General features: G+C 50.6%; 1 protein-coding gene across 4 annotated transcripts in view; it reads left to right on the top strand.

The window, feature by feature from the left end:
• Window positions 1-18,579, top strand: part of STK24 (serine/threonine kinase 24) — a 42,782-nt gene that overhangs the window by 7,400 nt on the left and 16,803 nt on the right. For all 4 annotated transcript variants that reach the window (XM_060191782.1, XM_060191784.1, XM_060191780.1 and 1 more), the window contains exons 2-3: window positions 6,907-7,137; window positions 16,150-16,206. In XM_060191782.1, the coding sequence (XP_060047765.1) occupies window positions 6,907-7,137; window positions 16,150-16,206 (288 nt within the window). The remainder of the gene's footprint in view (window positions 1-6,906; window positions 7,138-16,149; window positions 16,207-18,579) is intronic.

Below are 18,579 nucleotides of genomic sequence, written 5' to 3'. Positions count from 1 at the left end.
CTTTTTTTTGAAAGAACCTTTAATGTCTTCATCCTGCTTTATTTTCAGTTTTTTTCTGTTTAATATACAGGAAGTCATATAGAGAATGGGCTTATAGGTTTCTCTTTTTAACTTAAATTTTTTTCTATTTTATTTGTTAAGATTGTGAGAGGAAGGGGAGCTAGAGAGGAAAAGACACCTGCAGCACTGCTTAATGCCTGGTTAAGCGCAAATGTTTCTATGCACAAGAACCTGGGTTCAAGACTCTTTTAAGGGTACCCACCTATGCGGGGGTGGGGGGCTGGGGCGGTGAAGTTGGGACGCGGGTGTCTCTCCCTCTCTCCCCTCAGTTTCTGTCTCTATTCAATAAATGATAAGTAAAAAATAAAAACATTAAAGGAAAAAAGTCAAGGCTTGCTTCAGGAGAGACAGCCATCAATGAGGGGTTGATCGAGCATCTTGAACCTTCGCTGCTGCTCCCCCCTTTCTTTCCCTCCCTCCCTCTCCCCTTCCTTCTTTCCTTCCTTCCTTCCTTCTTCCTTTTCCCCCAGCCCTCCCCCTCCCATTGTTCATAACCCATCAGTGGCAGATGAGTGGTGACCAAGGAAGCAGTGGTGATCTACACAATGGAATACTATTCAGCTCTTAAATGACAAAACCCTCTCCTCAGCATCTTCTTGGTGGGAGCTCGGAGGCCTTGTGCTGAGGCCAGCCGAAATGAGAAGGATGCCTCTGGGTTGATCTCACTCGGAGGTGGAACTGAAGAAGCAGATACAGAAAAGGGAAACACAGAATGAAACTGGGACTGAATGGGGTGTGCTGCACCAGAGCAAAGGGCTCTGGGCAAGGACGAGAAAGGAGAGGGCAGTAGGGGTCTTGGGTCCTGGCTCATGGTGGTGGAAAAGGACCCAAGTTGGGGGTGAGGGTCTTGCGGATGCCTGTCACGGGGAGAGGAGGAATTAATTGTACCCACGTGCCAACAGCTGTGCATTAACCATTAGCCCCGCCCCAGTACAGTGACAACAAAAATATCAGTAAGTCCTTCAAACAAGAGAACAAACCTTTTGTTTTATTTTTGTCTTTTGCCACCGGGATTATCTGCATGACTCCACCATTCCTGGTGGCTTTTATTGTCATAATTTTCTAGAGAACAGGGTAAGAAATACAGAAGGCGAGGGGGGCCGGGCGGTAGCGCAGCGGGTTAAGCGCACATGGTGTAAAGTGCAAAGACCGGCATAAGGATCCCGGATGAGTCCCTGGCTCCCCACCTGCAGGGGGCTGCGTCACAAGTGGTGAAGCAGGTCTGCAGGTGTCTCTCTCCCTCGCTGTCTTCCCCTCCTCTCTTGATTTCTCTCTGCCCTATCCAACAATGACAGCAACAACAACAATAACAACAACAATGATAAGCAACAAAAAGGAAAAACAAATGGCCTCCAGGAGCAGTGGATTCGTAGTGCAGCCACCCAGCCCCAGCAATAATCCTGGAGGCAAAAAAATAAAATAAAATAAAATAAAATAAAATAAAATAAAATGTAAAAAAAATAAAAGAATTACAGAAAGACAACTGGAGGGAGAGAGACAGGCAGACACTCCAGAGCTCTCGAAACTCCTCGGGTCCCCATGTGCTCCCATGGGTGCCTGGGCCTCGGAACCTCAAGTTCTCTTTATTTACTTAAAGGCTTCTTTCTGGGTGGCAGTGGGCAGTGGCAGAGGCTTGGCTGTTGGTGTTATTACTGACAGTGCTATTTTTATAAGTTGGACTTATCTGTAGACGTAGGTGCTCCCTGTACTCATGATCTGTGGCACTCAGATTCAGTAACTGCGAAAGCTCATGTGCTTTTCGCCCTTAGTATTTTATTTTTCTTTGTTGGCGCGGGTTAACAGATTACACTGTAGCTGTTGGCATTTCCAGGTTTACTTATTCATCAACATGAGAGGAGGAGGGGGAGGGAACCAGAACATCACTCTGGCAGCATGTGAGGTGGGCCTTGAACCCGGGACCTCATGCTTGAGAGTCCAATGCTTTAGCCCTGGCGCCACTTCCCGCGTCACTGCTTGCTAGCTACGTGCCACTTTGGGCTGAGTCTGGACCCTCGAGTCGCCCCCTGGCTCACGTTTCTGTTCCTTGGCCTTGATTTTGAAAGAGAGGCTACACAGCATTGACTCACCATCCATGATTCTCTCAGGTGTCGCTGGGGCTTGAACCCAGGACCACCCTGCCCATGGCAGGTACTCTGCCCGCCTGTCTTTAGAGCGGCTTGTCACCTCCTGGTGGCCCCAGGCCCTGCCCCGAGTTCCTAGAGGAGATGGCTCAGTTTCAGCGCCGGCCCTGTCACCTGGGCGGGCATGGTGGCCGGCACTCCTCCCTCAGGCGCCTCTTGTGTCCTGTCCTCTGATGTCACCTTCCCCAGCAGGGAGTCGTGTTTCGTGTTTCCGCCTTTCAGTGGCTGGCATCCAGTGCTCCTCCTCTTCATCTTTTATTAATTTCAGTGTGGGTAGGAGGAGCGGGTGGACACATGTCTACCTTTATCTCCCTGTTTTTTCTTGCCACCAGGGTTATCGGTGGAGTTCAGTGCCTGCATGACTCCACTGCTTACACACACACACACACACACACACACACACACACACACTTGGATAAAGACAGAGAAATTGAGAGGGGAGGGGGAGGTAGAGAGGGAAAGGGACAGAGAGACACCTGCAGCCCTGCTTCACCACTTGTGAAGCTTTCCTGTTGCAGGTGGGGACCAGGGGGTGTGAATCTGGGTCCTGTGCCCTGTAATGTGTAATGTGCACCACAGCCTGCCTCCCCCCTTTTTGATAGAGGATCAGAGATGGGGAGAAGACAGGAGCATCTCTGCTCCATATCTCATGAAGCTTCCCCCCGCAGCAGGGGACTGGGGGCTTGAACCTGGGTTCTCCGAGTGAGGACCATCCAGTCCTGCTTTTTGATTTTTAATTTTTTTTTTTTGAGATAGAATGAGTAACCAGAACATTGCCCGACTGCTTAAAGTGTGCACTGGTTTAAAACAAAAAATATGTATATTTGGTGTGAATAGAGACAGAAATTGAGAAGGGATGGGGAGAGGAAAAAAGACATCTGCAGATCTGCTTTACTGCTTGTGAAGCTTCCCTCCTGCAGGTGGGGATCGGGGGCTTGAACCTGGCCCTTGTGTACTTAACTGAATGTGCCACTGCTTGACCGGTTCCACCCCCCCCCCCCAGGGTTACCTCTGGGGCTTGGTGCCTGCACTACGAATCCACTGCTCCTGGAGGCAATTTTTCCCCTTTTGTTGCCCTTGTTGTTTATCGTTGTTATTATTATTGTTCTTATTGCCATCATAGTTGTTGGATAGGACAGAGAGGGGAGGGGAAGACACAGAGGGAGAGAGAAAAATAGACACTTGGAGACCTGTAAAGCAACCACCCCTCCCCCCGCAGGTGGGGAGCCAGGGGCTTGAACCAGGATCCTTGAGCTTTTGCACTGTATGTGCTTAACCGGCTGCACTACTGCCCGGCCCTCCTCGGGCCCCTGTTTTGCTAATGTGTACATGCACCGAGCCACCTCCCAGCCCCCCAGAGTCATGTATGCAAGTCCCCCCTTGTCATCCTTTTGGATGGCTGATGGGCCTGTGACCCCAGGCTGGGTGGGATGTGGTGGCACCCAGCCAGCTGGGACAGGAAGTGGGAATCTCCGACTCCCGCCATCCTTGTTCACTTGTCTGCCCTGAGGAAGCTGCAGCGCAGGGAGGGAGAAGTCTCCCCCAGGTCTGGAGTTGGGGTTCAGCTGGGAAGCAGGCTGGAACCAGTTTGTTCCAGAGCCTTGCCTGCCCCCCCTCCAGCCATGAGGGCCACTGCTGCCTTTCTACAGGTGGGCAGGGGCTCTGGGTGGCTGGGGACAGCCAGCTGGCTTGTCATGGTCACTCACAGCTGCCTGATGTGGCTGCCCTGCCAGACGTTCTTGCCTTCCTCCTGAGCACCTGTGGCCTGGGACGGCGCCCCCTCCAGGCATGGGGGTGCCCGAGCTCAAGGCACTTCTCGGAGTCCGTCTATTGAGTTGGCTGCTTCTGAGCGAGAAACAAGTTTCCTGAGTGCTGACTTTTCTGTATTATTTCCCAGAGCACGTTCTTAACCTCCACTGTGGCTCCTGAACTCCGGGGCCAGGGGCAAGGTTGACTAAGTCTAAAGGCATCTTTATTTATTTACGATGTCTTTTTCTGGGTCAGGTGTGAGATCTCACTCCTCCCAGGCCAACCTTTCATTGTACAGAGAAAAGACAGGCTCCCTAGCCGTGGAGCTGCCCCTGGCTCCATGGTTCTCCCGTGTGGTTCCAGGGCTCAAACCAGGACTACAAGGTGTGCACCCTATCTGGTGAGCTGGCTTTCTGGCCTCTCACTCCCTCACCCCTGCCCGTCCCTCGGGGGCAGGGGGTAGAGGTTAGAGGTTTTCCTTCCGTGTCTGTAAAAGCTGGAGGTTTGTGGTGCACTTGGTTAAGAGCATGTGTTACAGTGTCCAAGAACCTGGGTTCGAGCCGTGGACCCCACATGCAGGAGTAAAGCAGCTGCCACTTCTCCTCCTCCTCCTCCAAGATTTTATTCATATTCATGAAGAAGATAGTGTGTGTGAGAGTGTGGAAGAACCAGACATAACTTTGGTGCATGTGCTGCTGGGGATTGAACTCAGGACCTCAGGCTTGAGAGTCCAGTACTGTATCCACTGCACCACCTCCCGGACCATGGAAGGAAAGCTTCCTGAGTGGTGAAGCAGGGCTGCGGATGTCTCTCTGTCTCTCCCTCCTTTCTCAGTCTTGTCAGAAAATACATGGAAAAAAAAAAGTAGGAGGGATTTCCGGGTCAGGGGCATGGCTGTGCTCAGGGGCGGACAGAGGCCAGAGGCGCCTGAGCAGCTTTGAGGGCACAGCCAGGGACTCAGACAGTGGGTGCAGAGTGGAGTTCGCTCTGGTATTTGTCCAGTCACAACCACGGCTCATCTTTGGGGGTGGGTGGCTTTTACTGAAGAATGGTGTCTCCCCAGAAGACCCTGGAGGGTTGGGCAGAGTGGGGCCGACCTTGTCTGGGCAGGTCAGAGCAAGCCCTCTTGGGTCTGTCAGAGCCTCTGGCCTGTAAGCTGCCTGTGTGCTTCTAGTTAGTCAAGTTGGTGGTTAAGGACTTGGAAAAGCAGCTTTTCAGGGCCAGGGCTGTGGTGCACTAGGTTAAGTGACATGTGAGCAGGGATCCAGGTTGGAGCCCCTGCTCCCCACCTGGCAGAGGGAGGCTTCATGAGCAGTGAAGCTGGTCTAAGTCTCCCTCTCCCCCTTTTTCTTTTCCCCTCCTCCCCCCTTTTTTTTTGCCTCCTAGGTTATCACTGGGGATGGTGCCAGCACTATGAATCCACTGCTCCTGTGGCCAGTTTTTTGATTTTTGGATAGGACAGAGAGAAATTGAGAGGGGAGGGGAAGATAGAGAGGGAGAAAGATACACACCTGCAGACGTGCTTCACTGCTTGTGAAGCGACCCCCCCCATCCCCTGCAGGTGGGGAGCCAGGGGCTTGAACCAGGATCCTTGCACGGGTCCTTAAGCTTTGTACTATGTGTGCTTAGCCAGGGGCGCCACCGCCCAGCCCCCTCAATTTCTCTCTGTCTTATCAAATAAAAATAAAAATAAATAAATAAATAAAGGAAAAAATGGCCACCAGGAGCAGTGGATTCAGTAGCGGTGAGCTCCAGTGATGACCCTGGAGGCAATTAAAAAAACAAACAAACAGCATTTTTGTTTGTTTGTCTCTCAGGGTTATTGCTGGGGCTTGGTGCCTGCACTACGAATCCACTGCTCTTGGAGGCTATTTTTTCACTTTTGTTACCCTTGTTGTTATTGCTGTCATTGTTGTTGGATAGGACAGAGAGAAATCAAGAAAGGAGAGGAAGACAGAGAGGGGAGAGAAAGATAGACACCTGCAGGCCTGCTTCAATGCCTGTTAAGTGACTCCCCTGCAGGTGGGGAGCTGGGGGCTTGAACTGGGTCCTTGCGCTGGTCCTTGTGCTTTGCACCATGTGCGCTTTGCACCATGTGCGCTTAACCCGCTGTGCTACTGCCCAGCCCCCAAGCTGCATCTTTTTACATGGCAAGAAGGCAGGTTGCTTATTTCATGGGATCAGGCCATAAAATAGGTAGACTAAGGCAGTGAAGCTAGACAGGACCCAGGGCTGGGCAGTGGCACACCTGATTGAATATACTTGTTACCACATGCAAAGACACAGGTTCTAGCCCCTGGTCCCCACCTGCAGGGGAGGTACTTCACGAGTGGTGAAGCAGGCCTGCATGTGTCTCTATCTCCCTGTGTCCCCTCTTCCCTCAATTTTTCTGTCTCTTTCCAATAAGAAATAAATAAAATATTAAAAAATAAACAGACCAAAAGGGTCGACATCAGCAGTACTATATGTTGGGCCTTCAGCATGTCTGGCGAGGAGATAGATCTCTTCCCTGTCAGGATACCAAGCCCACCTAATATGCTAGTCTGTTCCAAATGGAACTTAGAGAACTTTGGGGGTCGGGATGGGGTGGGAAGAAATGGGAGAAGTCTCACTGGGATGAACAGGCAGGAGTGCCGCTCTGATGGAGAGACCCACCTGTTTATCATAGAATGTTCTAATGTTTTGAGTTTCATTTCCACTAATTACATAGGGCCTGGAGCTGATCTCAGATCCAAAGCCCCGCCGGGTGACAGCTCCTGCTTGCAGCGTTACAGGCGCACACAGGTGGAAATGGTGTGTGTGGGGGGGCCATCTGGAGTCCTGGGCCATCTGGGTCACCCTGGACCCCTCCAGCCACTGAACAGTGCCCATCCTTGGCAGAGGGCCTGGCTGCCACAGCCCTGGCTCCCACCAACTGCTGACTCACCTTTTCTTCCTCCTCTCTCTCCCCATGCAGAACCTCAAAGCCGACCCGGAAGAGCTCTTCACCAAGCTGGAGAAGATCGGAAAGGGTTCCTTCGGGGAGGTGTTCAAGGGCATTGACAACCGCACTCAGAAAGTGGTGGCCATCAAAATCATTGACCTGGAGGAGGCGGAGGACGAGATTGAGGACATCCAGCAGGAGATCACCGTGCTCAGCCAGTGCGACAGCCCCTACGTCACCAAGTATTACGGCTCCTACCTGAAGGTAGGCCCCGGGGTGCAGTGCCCCCCCTCCCCGCACTAGCTCTCTGAGATCAAAAGGACCTGGCGCTCATGGCTCCATCCTCTTCAGTGTCACCTACAGCACCATCCCCCCCAGTTCTGTGGCTATTTGTCCTGAAGGACACAAGATCATCCTTTCCATAGCCGAGCAGTACTCCATTGGGCATATGTCCCATAATTCTTTGTGTGGTCATCTGTCGCTGGACATTTAGGTTGCCCCAACTCTTTGGTGGTTGTGAATAGTGCAGCTGTGAATAGTGCGTCCGCTCTCAAAGGAGAAAGCAGATCTATTTATTTATTTATTTATATATTTTTTATTTCTTTATTGGGGAATTAATGTTTTACATTCAACAGTAAATACAATAGTTTGTACATGCATAACATTCCCCAGTTTCCCATATAACAATACAACCCCCACTAGGTCCTCTGTCATCCTAGATTGAATTATTTTTAAAAGATATTTTTATTTGTTTTATTTTAATGAGAGAGCTACAGAAAGACTAAAACACTACTTGGCTCTGGTTTAGGATGGTGCTTGGGATTGAAACTGGGACTTCAGAGCCTCAGGCATGAGAGTCTTTTGTAGAACCGTGATGCTGCCTCTCCAGCCTGAAAGCAGATTTCTCCTGGGACTCTGGAAGAAAAGGAGGCACCCTGATAAGATTGGTCTTTGATTTTTTTTTTTTTTGAGAGTCACTGGATCTGGTTTACATTTTATGCTTTTAACCAACCAGCCAACCAAACAACAATGTCATAATGTCAGATACACTTTGGGTACTCATTTTTTTTTTTTTTCAAACTTCTGTATTTCAGTTAAATCTGTTCCACCTTTGCTAGGTGAAACCCTTTGCTAGTTGTCTGTTATCATCTCCATACTTACTTCATTAAGCATAGTGCCCTCCAGTTCTAACTTTTTTTTTCAAGTTAAAAAATATTTTCTTAAATTTCTAAAAACTTGTGATTAATAGTAGGTTCCAAGATCGTTAGATCACTGCATAGTTACACAAACACACACACACACACACCACCAAAGTTCTGTGACCGCCACCCTCCCATGTTCCAGAGGGAACCACCAGAGTCCTCACAGTCTTAGAAAGTTTGCTTGCTTCTGTGTTTTGTTTCATTGTACAAATCCATGTGTACCAGCTCTCTAGATTCCACATGGAGTGAACCCATCCGGCAGCTGTCTTTCATCTCTTGACTTATTTCACTAAGCAGCGTCACCTCTAGTTTCATCCATTTTGTCGTGAATCACATAATCTTTTTGTAACTGCTGAGTGACATTCCATGAAATCTGTATCCCATAACTCCTTACTCAGTCTTCTGTCACTGGGCATTTAGATTGGTCCTAGTCCTTGGCAGTTGTTCAGGGATGCATTTTTAAAAATTACTTAAAGAGAACCTGTGTCTTGGTCGAATGCAGTCTATTGGAGTGGACAGACGGACCCTGTGGACTCAGATGTTCTTGGCTAGGGAGTTAATTAGCCTGTCTCTCCTGTGACTCAGTGCCCAGCTGTGCCTTTCACCAGAGCTCCTGGCTTTCTTCACTGGCGACTTGGAATGTGAGGGCCTGGACCTCGTGGGGAGGCTGAGGAGGGTGGGGCTGTGACATGTGCAGTTGGGGCTTGAGTGGCTAGGCCCTCCCTTCCTGGACAGGATTCCTTCTCACCTTATCTCGCAGATGAATGAAATCTGGACTCTCAGTGAGAAGTGGGGGAGCTTCCCAAGCCATGACACTGTGCTGCAGGTGTCTCTATCTCTCTGTCTACCTCATCCCTTCTCAATTTCTCACTGACCCTGCCCAAAGTAGTAATAAGATAAATTTTGGAAAAAAATGAGAGAGAGAAATATAAGTTGAGAGGGCCAAAGGGGAGATGGAGAGGGAGAGAGCAAGAGACACACCTGCAGACCTGCTCTACTGCTTACGAAGCTTCTTCCTGCAGGTGTGGGCCAGGGCTTGAACCGGGGTCCTTGTGCATGGCGACATATGCACTCAACCAGGTGTACCACCACCCGGCCTCTTATTTTTCTTATTATTGAGATAGAGACAGAGACACAGAGCACCAATGCTTCCTTTATTGTGGTGGGGACCAGTCTTGAACCTTGGTCATGGATGTTAATGTTTTTAGTCAGTTTTGGGTTTTGGTTTTCAGTGATTCGGTGGGATCTTTGAGAGCACATACTGATAGCTGTAGTGTCTGCATGTCTTTGGATCAGCAATCTGCACTGAGAGCCAGTGAGAAAGAGAAATCACCCACCAAGACCAGCAGTAACTAAAAGTCTTAACTAAACTTCCATGACTGGATGGTGTGAGAGTTGGCTCTGGTGAGCTTTGAGGGTTCCTCTCAAATCCCTCGGCTCGAAATCTCTCTAAAGCTGTTACTCAGATTTGCTCCGCCTGCTTGGGGGTGGCAGACTTCTGCATTTGAGGGACACTTGGCTCACTGCTGTGGGTGTCCCCCTCCATGTCATCCCTGGGTTACTGTAGAGGCTCTTCCTCTCCCATCTCTCCACAGCTCAGTGCCTGTCCTAGCCCCTCTCTAGGCCTCAGACACCCAGGGCCAGATAGGCAGGTGACACCCCTGAGAATGTCCCCTTCAGTGAAACCTCCTCTGGGAGAGGGCAGAGCTCAGTGAGGCCATGGTTCCCACCACACGGGGGTGGAGGAGAAGAGAAAGTGCTGCCTCGAGCAGAAGGGATGGATGGGGTAGCAACTTAACAGAGGACCGAGTAGGAGACTTTGGGGAGGACAGGCCCCCTGTTCTCCCCTGAGCTGCGTGGTGGCCTGGCACTGTGTGTGTGTCTGCAAGTGGCCATAGAAATGTGTTCTGTGCTGCCTCAGGCTGGGCATACCGGGAGTGTCATGCCACTGATTACTGATGTGCCATTGGCTGACAATGTCACAGTTTTAGGAAGGGGATCCCATGCCTCAGGATGTGTGTGGGACTCCGCACACCCACCAGAGACCCCTCTAACTCCCCCTACTCCCGTCTAGTAGCTGCCGTAGTTTGCAGTCTGAGACACAATTTGGTTATGATTCTTTCCTGCAGTTCCTGTGTTTTAGTTGTTTTTATTCCACCCATGAGTGAAGCCATGAGGCAGTTGTCTGTCATGTCCGCACTCCTTTCATTTAGCTAACCATCTGTGTTCCTTCCATTTTTGTCCTAAAAGGCAGTATCATTTCTTTTTTCTTAACACATGCCTTTATCCAAAACAGTTTTCAAGGGAACTGTGTTAACTGAAGGCCTTCATGAAGTCACCAGTGGTTTTTTGGAGACAAAGTTTCTAGAACATTCTTCATTGGTGGCTCTCAGGGATGCCCTGATCTCACATCTGTCCTGCTTTCTCTTTGCTTCCAGTCACGTTGCTCATATGGGTATCTCTTGTAGCTCCACAGGAAGTGGGGGAACATAGACAGGTGACCCCTCTGGCCCCACAGGAAGCGGGGGAACATAGACAGGTGACCCCTCTGGCCCCACAGGAAGCGGGGGAACATAGACAGGTGACCCCTCCTGTAGGGAGCACAGACAGGTGACCCCTCCTGCTCCACAGGAAGTGGGGAATCATAGACAGGTGACCACTCCTGCCCCACAGGAAATGGGAGAATCATAGGCAGGTGACCCCTTCTGCCCCACAGGAAGTTGGCACCCATGGACAGGTGACCCTTCCTGCTCCACAGATAGGTAACCATTTCTGCCCCATGTGAAGTGGGGGACTCATCTGCTCAGTTGATCAGCCCATAGCTCTGATGGGATCAGGTTCCCTCCCTCCCTCTCTCCCTCTCCCCTCCTCCCTGTGCACCCAAGAGTAGCAGCCGCTGGCCCAAGGCTGTGGGTGCCACCTGTGGGTGCCACCCGTCCTGCCTTCTCTGAGGAGCACACCCTGGGGGAGAGCAGCTCAGATCTGTCCTTGTGTTTCTGGGAAGGATAGGAGCCATGTGTCCTGCTTGCCCTCTCAGCCTCCATGGCTTTTCTCCTCATGCTGAACTGGACAAATCAAACTGATGGGACTTGGAAACCCCAAGAGAGTGCATTATATTGACTCAGGGACGATGGGGAGAAATGGCAGGCCCTAGACCAGAGAGTGTAAAGGCCAGGCTTTGAAGCGCTTCTGGAGATGGGGCTGTGTTGCCCCCTCCTCCAGCCATGGAGGAAAGTCCCCAAGGATAGGCAACAGCTCCAGATGAGGCACTTCTAGCCACAAAGGCTGAAGAATAGAGACTCAAACCAGGGTGAGTATTTCACTTCACCTTAGAAGAAACCCAACTCTGTTTTCTGGTTCCTGTTACTCACAATTAAAAATAAGGGCCTGGGGAGACAGCATAGTGGTTCTGCAAAGACCGTCATGCCTGAGGCACCAAAGGTCCCAGGTTCAGTCCCCAGCATCGCCATAAGCCAAGAGCTGAGCAGTGCTGCGGTAAGAAAATAAGACAGTAAAATAGGAATTCAGTGAACTTCTTGGAGCTTTCCTTCTCTCCTTCCTTTCCTCCCCGACCCCATTCTCTCTGATTTATTGATGAGAGAGAGACAGAACCAGAGAACCGGAGCATGTCCAGGGATCAGCATCAAAACCCCTGTGCCACCTCATGGACCACTCAGGGTGGTTTATTGGTTTGTATTTGTGTGTGTGTGTATGTGTGTGTGTGAGAGAGAGAGAGAGAGAGAGAGAGAGATGATTTCACTACCCCCTGGGTTGATGCTTTTTGAAACCTTGTTCTTTTCTAAAAAATATATTTTATTTATTTTAATGAGAGAAATACAGAGAAAGATGGGGGAGGGCACATGTGGGGAGCTGGAGCCCTGCTCAGCTCTGGCTTATGGAGGTGCTGGGAATTGAACCTGGGACCACAGAGCCTCAGGCATGAAACTCTTTTGCAGAACCACTATGCTGTCTCCCCAGCCCAGAAACTTTGTCCCTTTTAGATAGAGACCCAGGGAGAAAGCCAGAGAGTCACCACAGCACTGCCCCACCACGTCCACGTTGGGCACTACCCCTGGTGCTAGGTGCTCCCTTGTGGTATCAGGGCTTGAACCCGGGGCCTTGCTCACACAAGCCCTCTCCAGGCCACTGTATTTCCAGTTGTCCTCGTGTTGGTGTGTGTGCTCTGCATGTTTCAGCCTTTGTGCAGAGCTTCCTATGACAGCTGACTCATGTGAATCAAATAATCCTGCCCTCTGCTTGCTTTTTGGAAACTTGGGTGTTTCAAAATGCGGTGTCAATTGTGATGTCTCAGATGGTGGGTTCTGTCGGGGTGGGGCCTGCTTAGAGCAAAGAGAAACCCATCCCCAGCAGACTTCCTCCTCCTCCATGCAGGAAGTGTGGTGTGACTGCATGCGGACACCCCCAGTATGCCAGGTGGATTCCTGGCACCAACCCCTTTCAGTGACTGGTGTTGGGTAGCCATCACCAAATGTTTCATCAATGGGCTGGGCCCCACAGCCAGCTGGCTGGCAGCAGGTGACTGTGGAACCTGTCTGCTGGCCTGGTTCCCAGCCTGGGCCCTCTTGGGCCGTCCTTCTGACCACCAGCCCAGAGCTGATACTCTGCAGGTCACCATTGGGTCGGGTCAGCCCCCACTGCAGTCTCTGCAGTTATCTGAGAGGAGACGCCGAGGGGAATTTCACTTGGCACTCTCCATGCTCCATTGCGTCTGTCTTTTTTGTTTGTATGCAGGGCCGGGGATCGAACCCAGAGCCTCACTTCTGCATGGGATGTATTGTACTGCTGACCTGTCTCCCTGCCCTCCTGAGACTTTCATTTGAGCTTAGTTGTCTTTTAAAATACACCCAGTGGCACAAGGCTGCTTCTCCCCAGCAGAAGGGGGCCGGGGGCTTGAACTCAGGTCCTTGAGTGTGGCATTGTGTGCTCAGCCTATGTGCCAGTGCTCAATTCCCTCTTTTTTTTTTCTCTCAGTAGAATATGGAAAACAGGCGTGTGAGGAGAGAGAGAGTGGAAAAGGCCCTGTGAAATAGCTCACATGGGTAGTGCATTGTTTTCCTGTATATATGACCCAGGTTTGAGCCTGGCCCTGCTGTGTTTGAAGGAAGGCTCTGTGCCGTCTCTGTTTCTGTCTGAAGGAAGGCTCTGTGCCTTCTCTGTTTCTGTCTGATACACACACACACACACACACACACACACACACACACACACACACACACACACACGTATGCTGGGGCTCACGTGGAGTGGCTCCAACCAGGGGGTAAGCCTCCGACCCTCCCTCACTGGCTCAAGAGACCACGTGACTCAGAAAGGAGGCATCGGGGAATATTCTGGTACGAACATTCGTTTATTGGGAGAAGAGTATAGGTTTTTATAGAGAGTTAAACAAAGAACATTTTTCACATGTCAGAAATTACAGGTTTCTTAAAGGTCAGCTTGCCCCTATGGTAGGGGGCTGGTATGACAAGAATTGATGTGATACATAAAGGTCAAAATGATTAGTCTCCATGATGCAGGCGAGTTAATTATCCAAAGGCATTTGAGAGAAGCGTAGGGGTTAAACCAGTAAGCTGAGATAGAGAAGAAGAAAGACAAAGCTTGATGTAAGTCACAGATATCAAAGGTCACAAGGAAATAGAAGTTGGGGTTTTCACTGCCTGGTGTTTGGGAGGTGTATGATAGAGTATGTTCTCCTTTATGATCAAAAGGTGAAGTGGATGTGTGAACTTTGAGTGAACCCTAAGGCAGGCAACCATTTGGCCTGCTGCTAACAGGGGAAACTAAGTGTGAGAGGCTTGTAGGCTTTCTGTGAGCTTGAGAGACTAACAAGGAGAAACTGAGTCTGGGAGACTTTTCCCTCTTGGCTCATCTCTATAAGGAGAGAGACTAACAAGTGGGGTGTCTTTCCAGACCTCCATCCAAGGATAGGGAGAGCTCCTCTAAGCTCTACCAAGCTTTCACAGAGTCCCATCCCCATACACCCAGAGAATAGTGTGTTCACCTGCAGGGGGAAGCTTCATGAGCAGTGGAGTAGTCTCTATAAAAGAAAACAAGAAAAGAAAATGGATAAAATCTGGCCACCAGGAATGGTGGAGTCATCATTCAGGTCTCATCAAGCTCCAGTGATAACCATGGTGGCAAAAAAATGAAATAAAATATTATCAGAAGAATGAGGACAACTTTGTGTGGGGTGTGGCTTGTCATGGTAAAAACAAGAAAGCCAGGGCATGCATGTATTGTACCCTTCTGGCCTGCCGGGCTTCAACTGATGAAACAAGCCACCATCTTCCTTCCTGGAAGATGCTGCCATGAGGCCAGGCGTGCTCCACCCCAGGTGGGGTCTGGTCTGGAAAAACAAAGTGATTCTGATAGAAACCTTTTATTTTTCCCCCAAAGCTATTTTTTTCTTAATCGTGATTAGTAGTGTTTCCACAAGATTGTAGAGTTACAGGGTAGAGTCCACACCACACCCACCACCAAAGTTCTGTGTCCTCACCTTCCCACCTTCCAGAGATAACCACCATGGTTCTCATAGGCCTTAGAGACAGTTTGTTTGCTTCTGGGTTTTTGTTTGTTTGGGTTTTTTTGGGGGGGTAGGTTTGTGTGTTTTAGCTCTCAAGACTCCACATATCACATTCCTTACTTCGCTAAGCATAAGCACCTCCAGTTCCACCCATTTTGTTCCAGAGGACAGAGTAGTATTCCTGGAATGAACATCCCGTAACTTCTGTTGTGTTGAGGGGAACTCAGGCTATGTCTGCTCCGTGACTGTCGTGAGTAATGCAGCCGTGAACACAGGCAAGTCTGTCCCTGTGGATCTGCGGTGGAAGCCTGTCTCCTGCTGAAATAGCTCTGCTGACTTTCTGGCAGCACCGGAGGAGGACGGAGACTCTGGTTCTGGGCAGTGACAGCCCCTTGGTCCCTGGGCTGCTGCCTGGTGAACCCTTTACCTTCCCTCAGGCCCTGTGGCCTCCTCACCCTTGTGGGGCCAAGCGGGGGCGGGGGGGTCATTGCTCTAACTGCATGTTGCCCAGATATCTCGCTTCACCTCTGGACTGTTGAGGTTCAGTCCATTTTCGAGGCATTGATGAGTGAGGATGCTGATGAGGCCAGCGTCACTCTGTGTGCCTTTATCTTATTTCATTATTGTTTGAAAATTTTCATTAATTTTTGCCTCTAGGGTTATTGCTGGAGCTTGGTGCTGGCACTATGAATCCACTGCTCTTGGCGGCTGGCTGTCTTTTTCTCCATTTTGTTGGCTAGGACAGAGAGTAATTGAGAGAGGAGGGGGAGACAGAGGGAGAGAGAAAGATAAGACACCTGCAGATCTGCTTCACCACTTGTGAAGTGTTGTTAAAATTCGGGGGCTCTAGCTGGCCGGGCTAGCTTCACGGGCAGGTAACAGAGACGACCAGAGACATACGGCTGGGCAGGGAAGTTGTATTTCTTTATTCAGGAACGATTCATAAACTAACCCAAACTAATCACCAAACAGAACTCTGCTGCCTCTTTGCCCCGCGACGGCGCCAAGCACTCTCTAACTCTGGAACTCTGGAACCCTCTCGGGGTTCCTTGGAGCGGGGCCAAGCGGGCCCGCGAAACTAGCAGGACTGATCCAATTTTCTTGGCAGGGGGAGAGCTAGAACAACCCAATGTAAAGCATACAGCAGTGAAGTGACCCTCTCACCCCCAGCAGGTGGAATGGGAAAAATGGCCTGCAGAAGTAGAGGATTTGTAGTGCTGGCACAGAGCTCCAGTGATCATCCTGGAGGCAAAAGAAAGGAATTGAGAGGGAAGAGGGGGATAGAGAGGGAAAGAGACAGACCTACCTGCAAGACCGCTCTGCCTCTCTTAAAGTTTCCCCCACAGATGGAGACCAGGGGCTTGAACCCAGGTCCCTGTGCACAGCAGTATGTGCGCTCTGCCAGCCGAGCCAGCAGCCCAGCCTCTAGCTTCATCAGTTTTATATAACCTTGCATATATTTTCCCTTTTCCAACATAAAGATGAAAGTATTTCCCGTTTTTTTAATAATTCCTTTTGTTTCCCCTGCAGGATACTAAGTTATGGATAATAATGGAGTATCTCGGTGGGGGCTCCGCACTGGACCTGGTAAGTGCCCCTCTAGCCGCCCGATGTGGTCCCGAGCTGTCCTGGCTTCATCTCTGTCCTCTACCCTCCCTCCCTCCCTCCTTTTCAGGTTATTTATTTCTTCATTTGATGGAAAATGAGAGGAAAAGGGGAGCAGGGCGGGGAGAGACAGCTGTAGCACTGTTTCTCAGCTCACAAAGCTGCCCTCCTGCAGGTGGGGACCTGGGGCTGGAACCGAGATCCTTGAAAATTTGTCCTCAACCAGTTGCACACCGCCTGGCCCCCAGCCCCCATTTCTGTTTCCTCTTGGAGGTAGGTGAACACAGGGCCTCAGTGACGCCTGACGCTGTGTTTCTGCTTCTGGCGCATTGCTGAAAGCCCAGGCCAGACCGTGCAGCCTCTCTCTGTGTTCTCGTGGGGAGCCCGTCAGCCCATTCCCGTAAGCACGGGTGACTTTCGCCAGTCATTCTCACCCCCCAGCGCAGATCCCCTTTTCCACCGCCATGCACCGGCGCCCCAAAGCCCCCCATCTCCCCTCCCCATTTCCCCAGAGTCCTTTGCTGTGGTGCAAATACACCTCTCCCGGTCCAAGTTTCGCCTCTGTGTCCTGTGTTTGAAGTTCCACCTATGAGTGAGATCACTTGATGTTTGTCCTCTTTTTGGTTTAGCTCGCTTAACATGATTCCTTCAAGTTCCACCCAAGATGAGGCAAAGCAGATGACTTTACTGTTTTTAACAACCAAGTAGGATTCCGTTGAGTGTGCAGACCACAACTTGCTCAGCCACTCAGCTGTTGTTGGACACCTGGGTTGTCTCCAGGTTTTGGCTATTAACAAATTGTGCTGCTGTGAACATAGGTGCACACAGATCTTTTTGGATGGTGTGTTGGGTTCCTTAGCATATATCCCCAGGAGAGGAACTGCAGGGTCATAGGACAGGTCCATTTCTAGACTCCTGAGAGTTCTCCAGACGGCTCTCCACAGGGGTTGCACCAATTGACATTCCCACCTGCAGTTAGATTCGTCCCTCAGAATTTGAGTCTGGGAGTCAGAGACAGGGTTCAACGTATGTGGAGGTGTCTCCTACCAGTGCAGGCCACCAAACACCCACACCTGTGACTCCTGGGTGGCTGGCAGGGCCCCTGCAGCTGCTCACAACCTCCATGGGGACTGACCCAGAGGCCTTGCCCACCCACACAGGCCTGTAACAGCTGGTGACCCTCTTCTCCTGACTGACAGGATGCTCAGAGTCCTGAGCACTGCTCAGGCCATCTTGAGAGAGACCACAGTTGCACTGAGGTGTTATTTCATGAGACAGAGCAGACTGTCTTCTGGTGTCCTCACCACTGAGGATTGAACCCAGGGCCTCACATGTGCAGACCAGGAGCTCCTGAGTCCTTGAGTGTTGTAACACACATGTGCTACGCCCTCTTTCCCCAAACCAGGTTATTTATTCATTCTCTCCTGATGCATTTGGTGGGAACTTTCTTTGGGATGCTGAATCAAGGCCCCTGAAATTGTATGCACTTACGTGTTTTTTGAGTTGGAGCCATGGGGCAGTCCTCACACCCACAGTTTCACTGCTAGAGGGGCTGCTTTTCATTCAGCTAGAAAGAAGGAGGGGCTGGAGCTGGCTGGCAGCGCACCTGGTTGAGAGCACACACGTTACCATGCATAAGGACCCAGGTTTGAGCCCTCGCTCCCTACCTGGAGGGGGGAGGCTTCACAGGCAGTGAAGCTGTTCTCTGTGTGTGTGTCTCCATGTCTGTCTCCTTCCTTCTCAGTTTGTCCCTATCCAAAATAAAAAATAAATATTACAAAATGAAAAGGAAAAATTATTTTTAAACAAAAGAGAGAGGGCACCACCACAGCACAGAGCTTCCTCCTCTGTGGCTCAGACCTGGAGTGTGTGTATGACGAGGCAGCTCCCTCTCCGGCGAGCTCTCTCCCCTCCTCTGAGTTCTTCAAACTTGGCTGCGGGAGACTCAGAACTGGCCGCAACTCTTCATTTACGGGATCTAAATGCACAAACCAAGTCCTTCCAGTGAACAGCCAGCATCCACACTGAGGGGTACCCCAGACATTAAGCACCCTCTGGATTCCGAGCATGGAAGGAATACCACGTCCCAGAGGCAGGTGTGTCAGCAAGAACTTTTCTGAAAGCATCTTGGAATAGTACGCTGGTCACCCCGAGCTGTGGATAAAGATATCCCTAACGCAGATGATGCCAGGGACGTCTTTGCCAGCTGCCACGTGAGCAGTGGGATGTGGTGGCCTGGGTGCTGGATCAGAGACCAGCTCAGCCCAGAGCCACGACCCCGGCAGTGAAGGGAGCGCGTTTGATCCCGAAGGCCCACATGGAAGCGTGTGTTCAGTTCCTTGAGATGTTGAGCGT

Source organism: Erinaceus europaeus, chromosome 5 (genome assembly GCF_950295315.1).
Source record: "Erinaceus europaeus chromosome 5, mEriEur2.1, whole genome shotgun sequence".
Lineage (NCBI taxonomy): Eukaryota > Metazoa > Chordata > Mammalia > Eulipotyphla > Erinaceidae > Erinaceus > Erinaceus europaeus.
The sequence above is the reverse complement of the archived record's forward strand: the minus strand, read 5'-3'. Positions and strand labels throughout refer to the sequence as shown.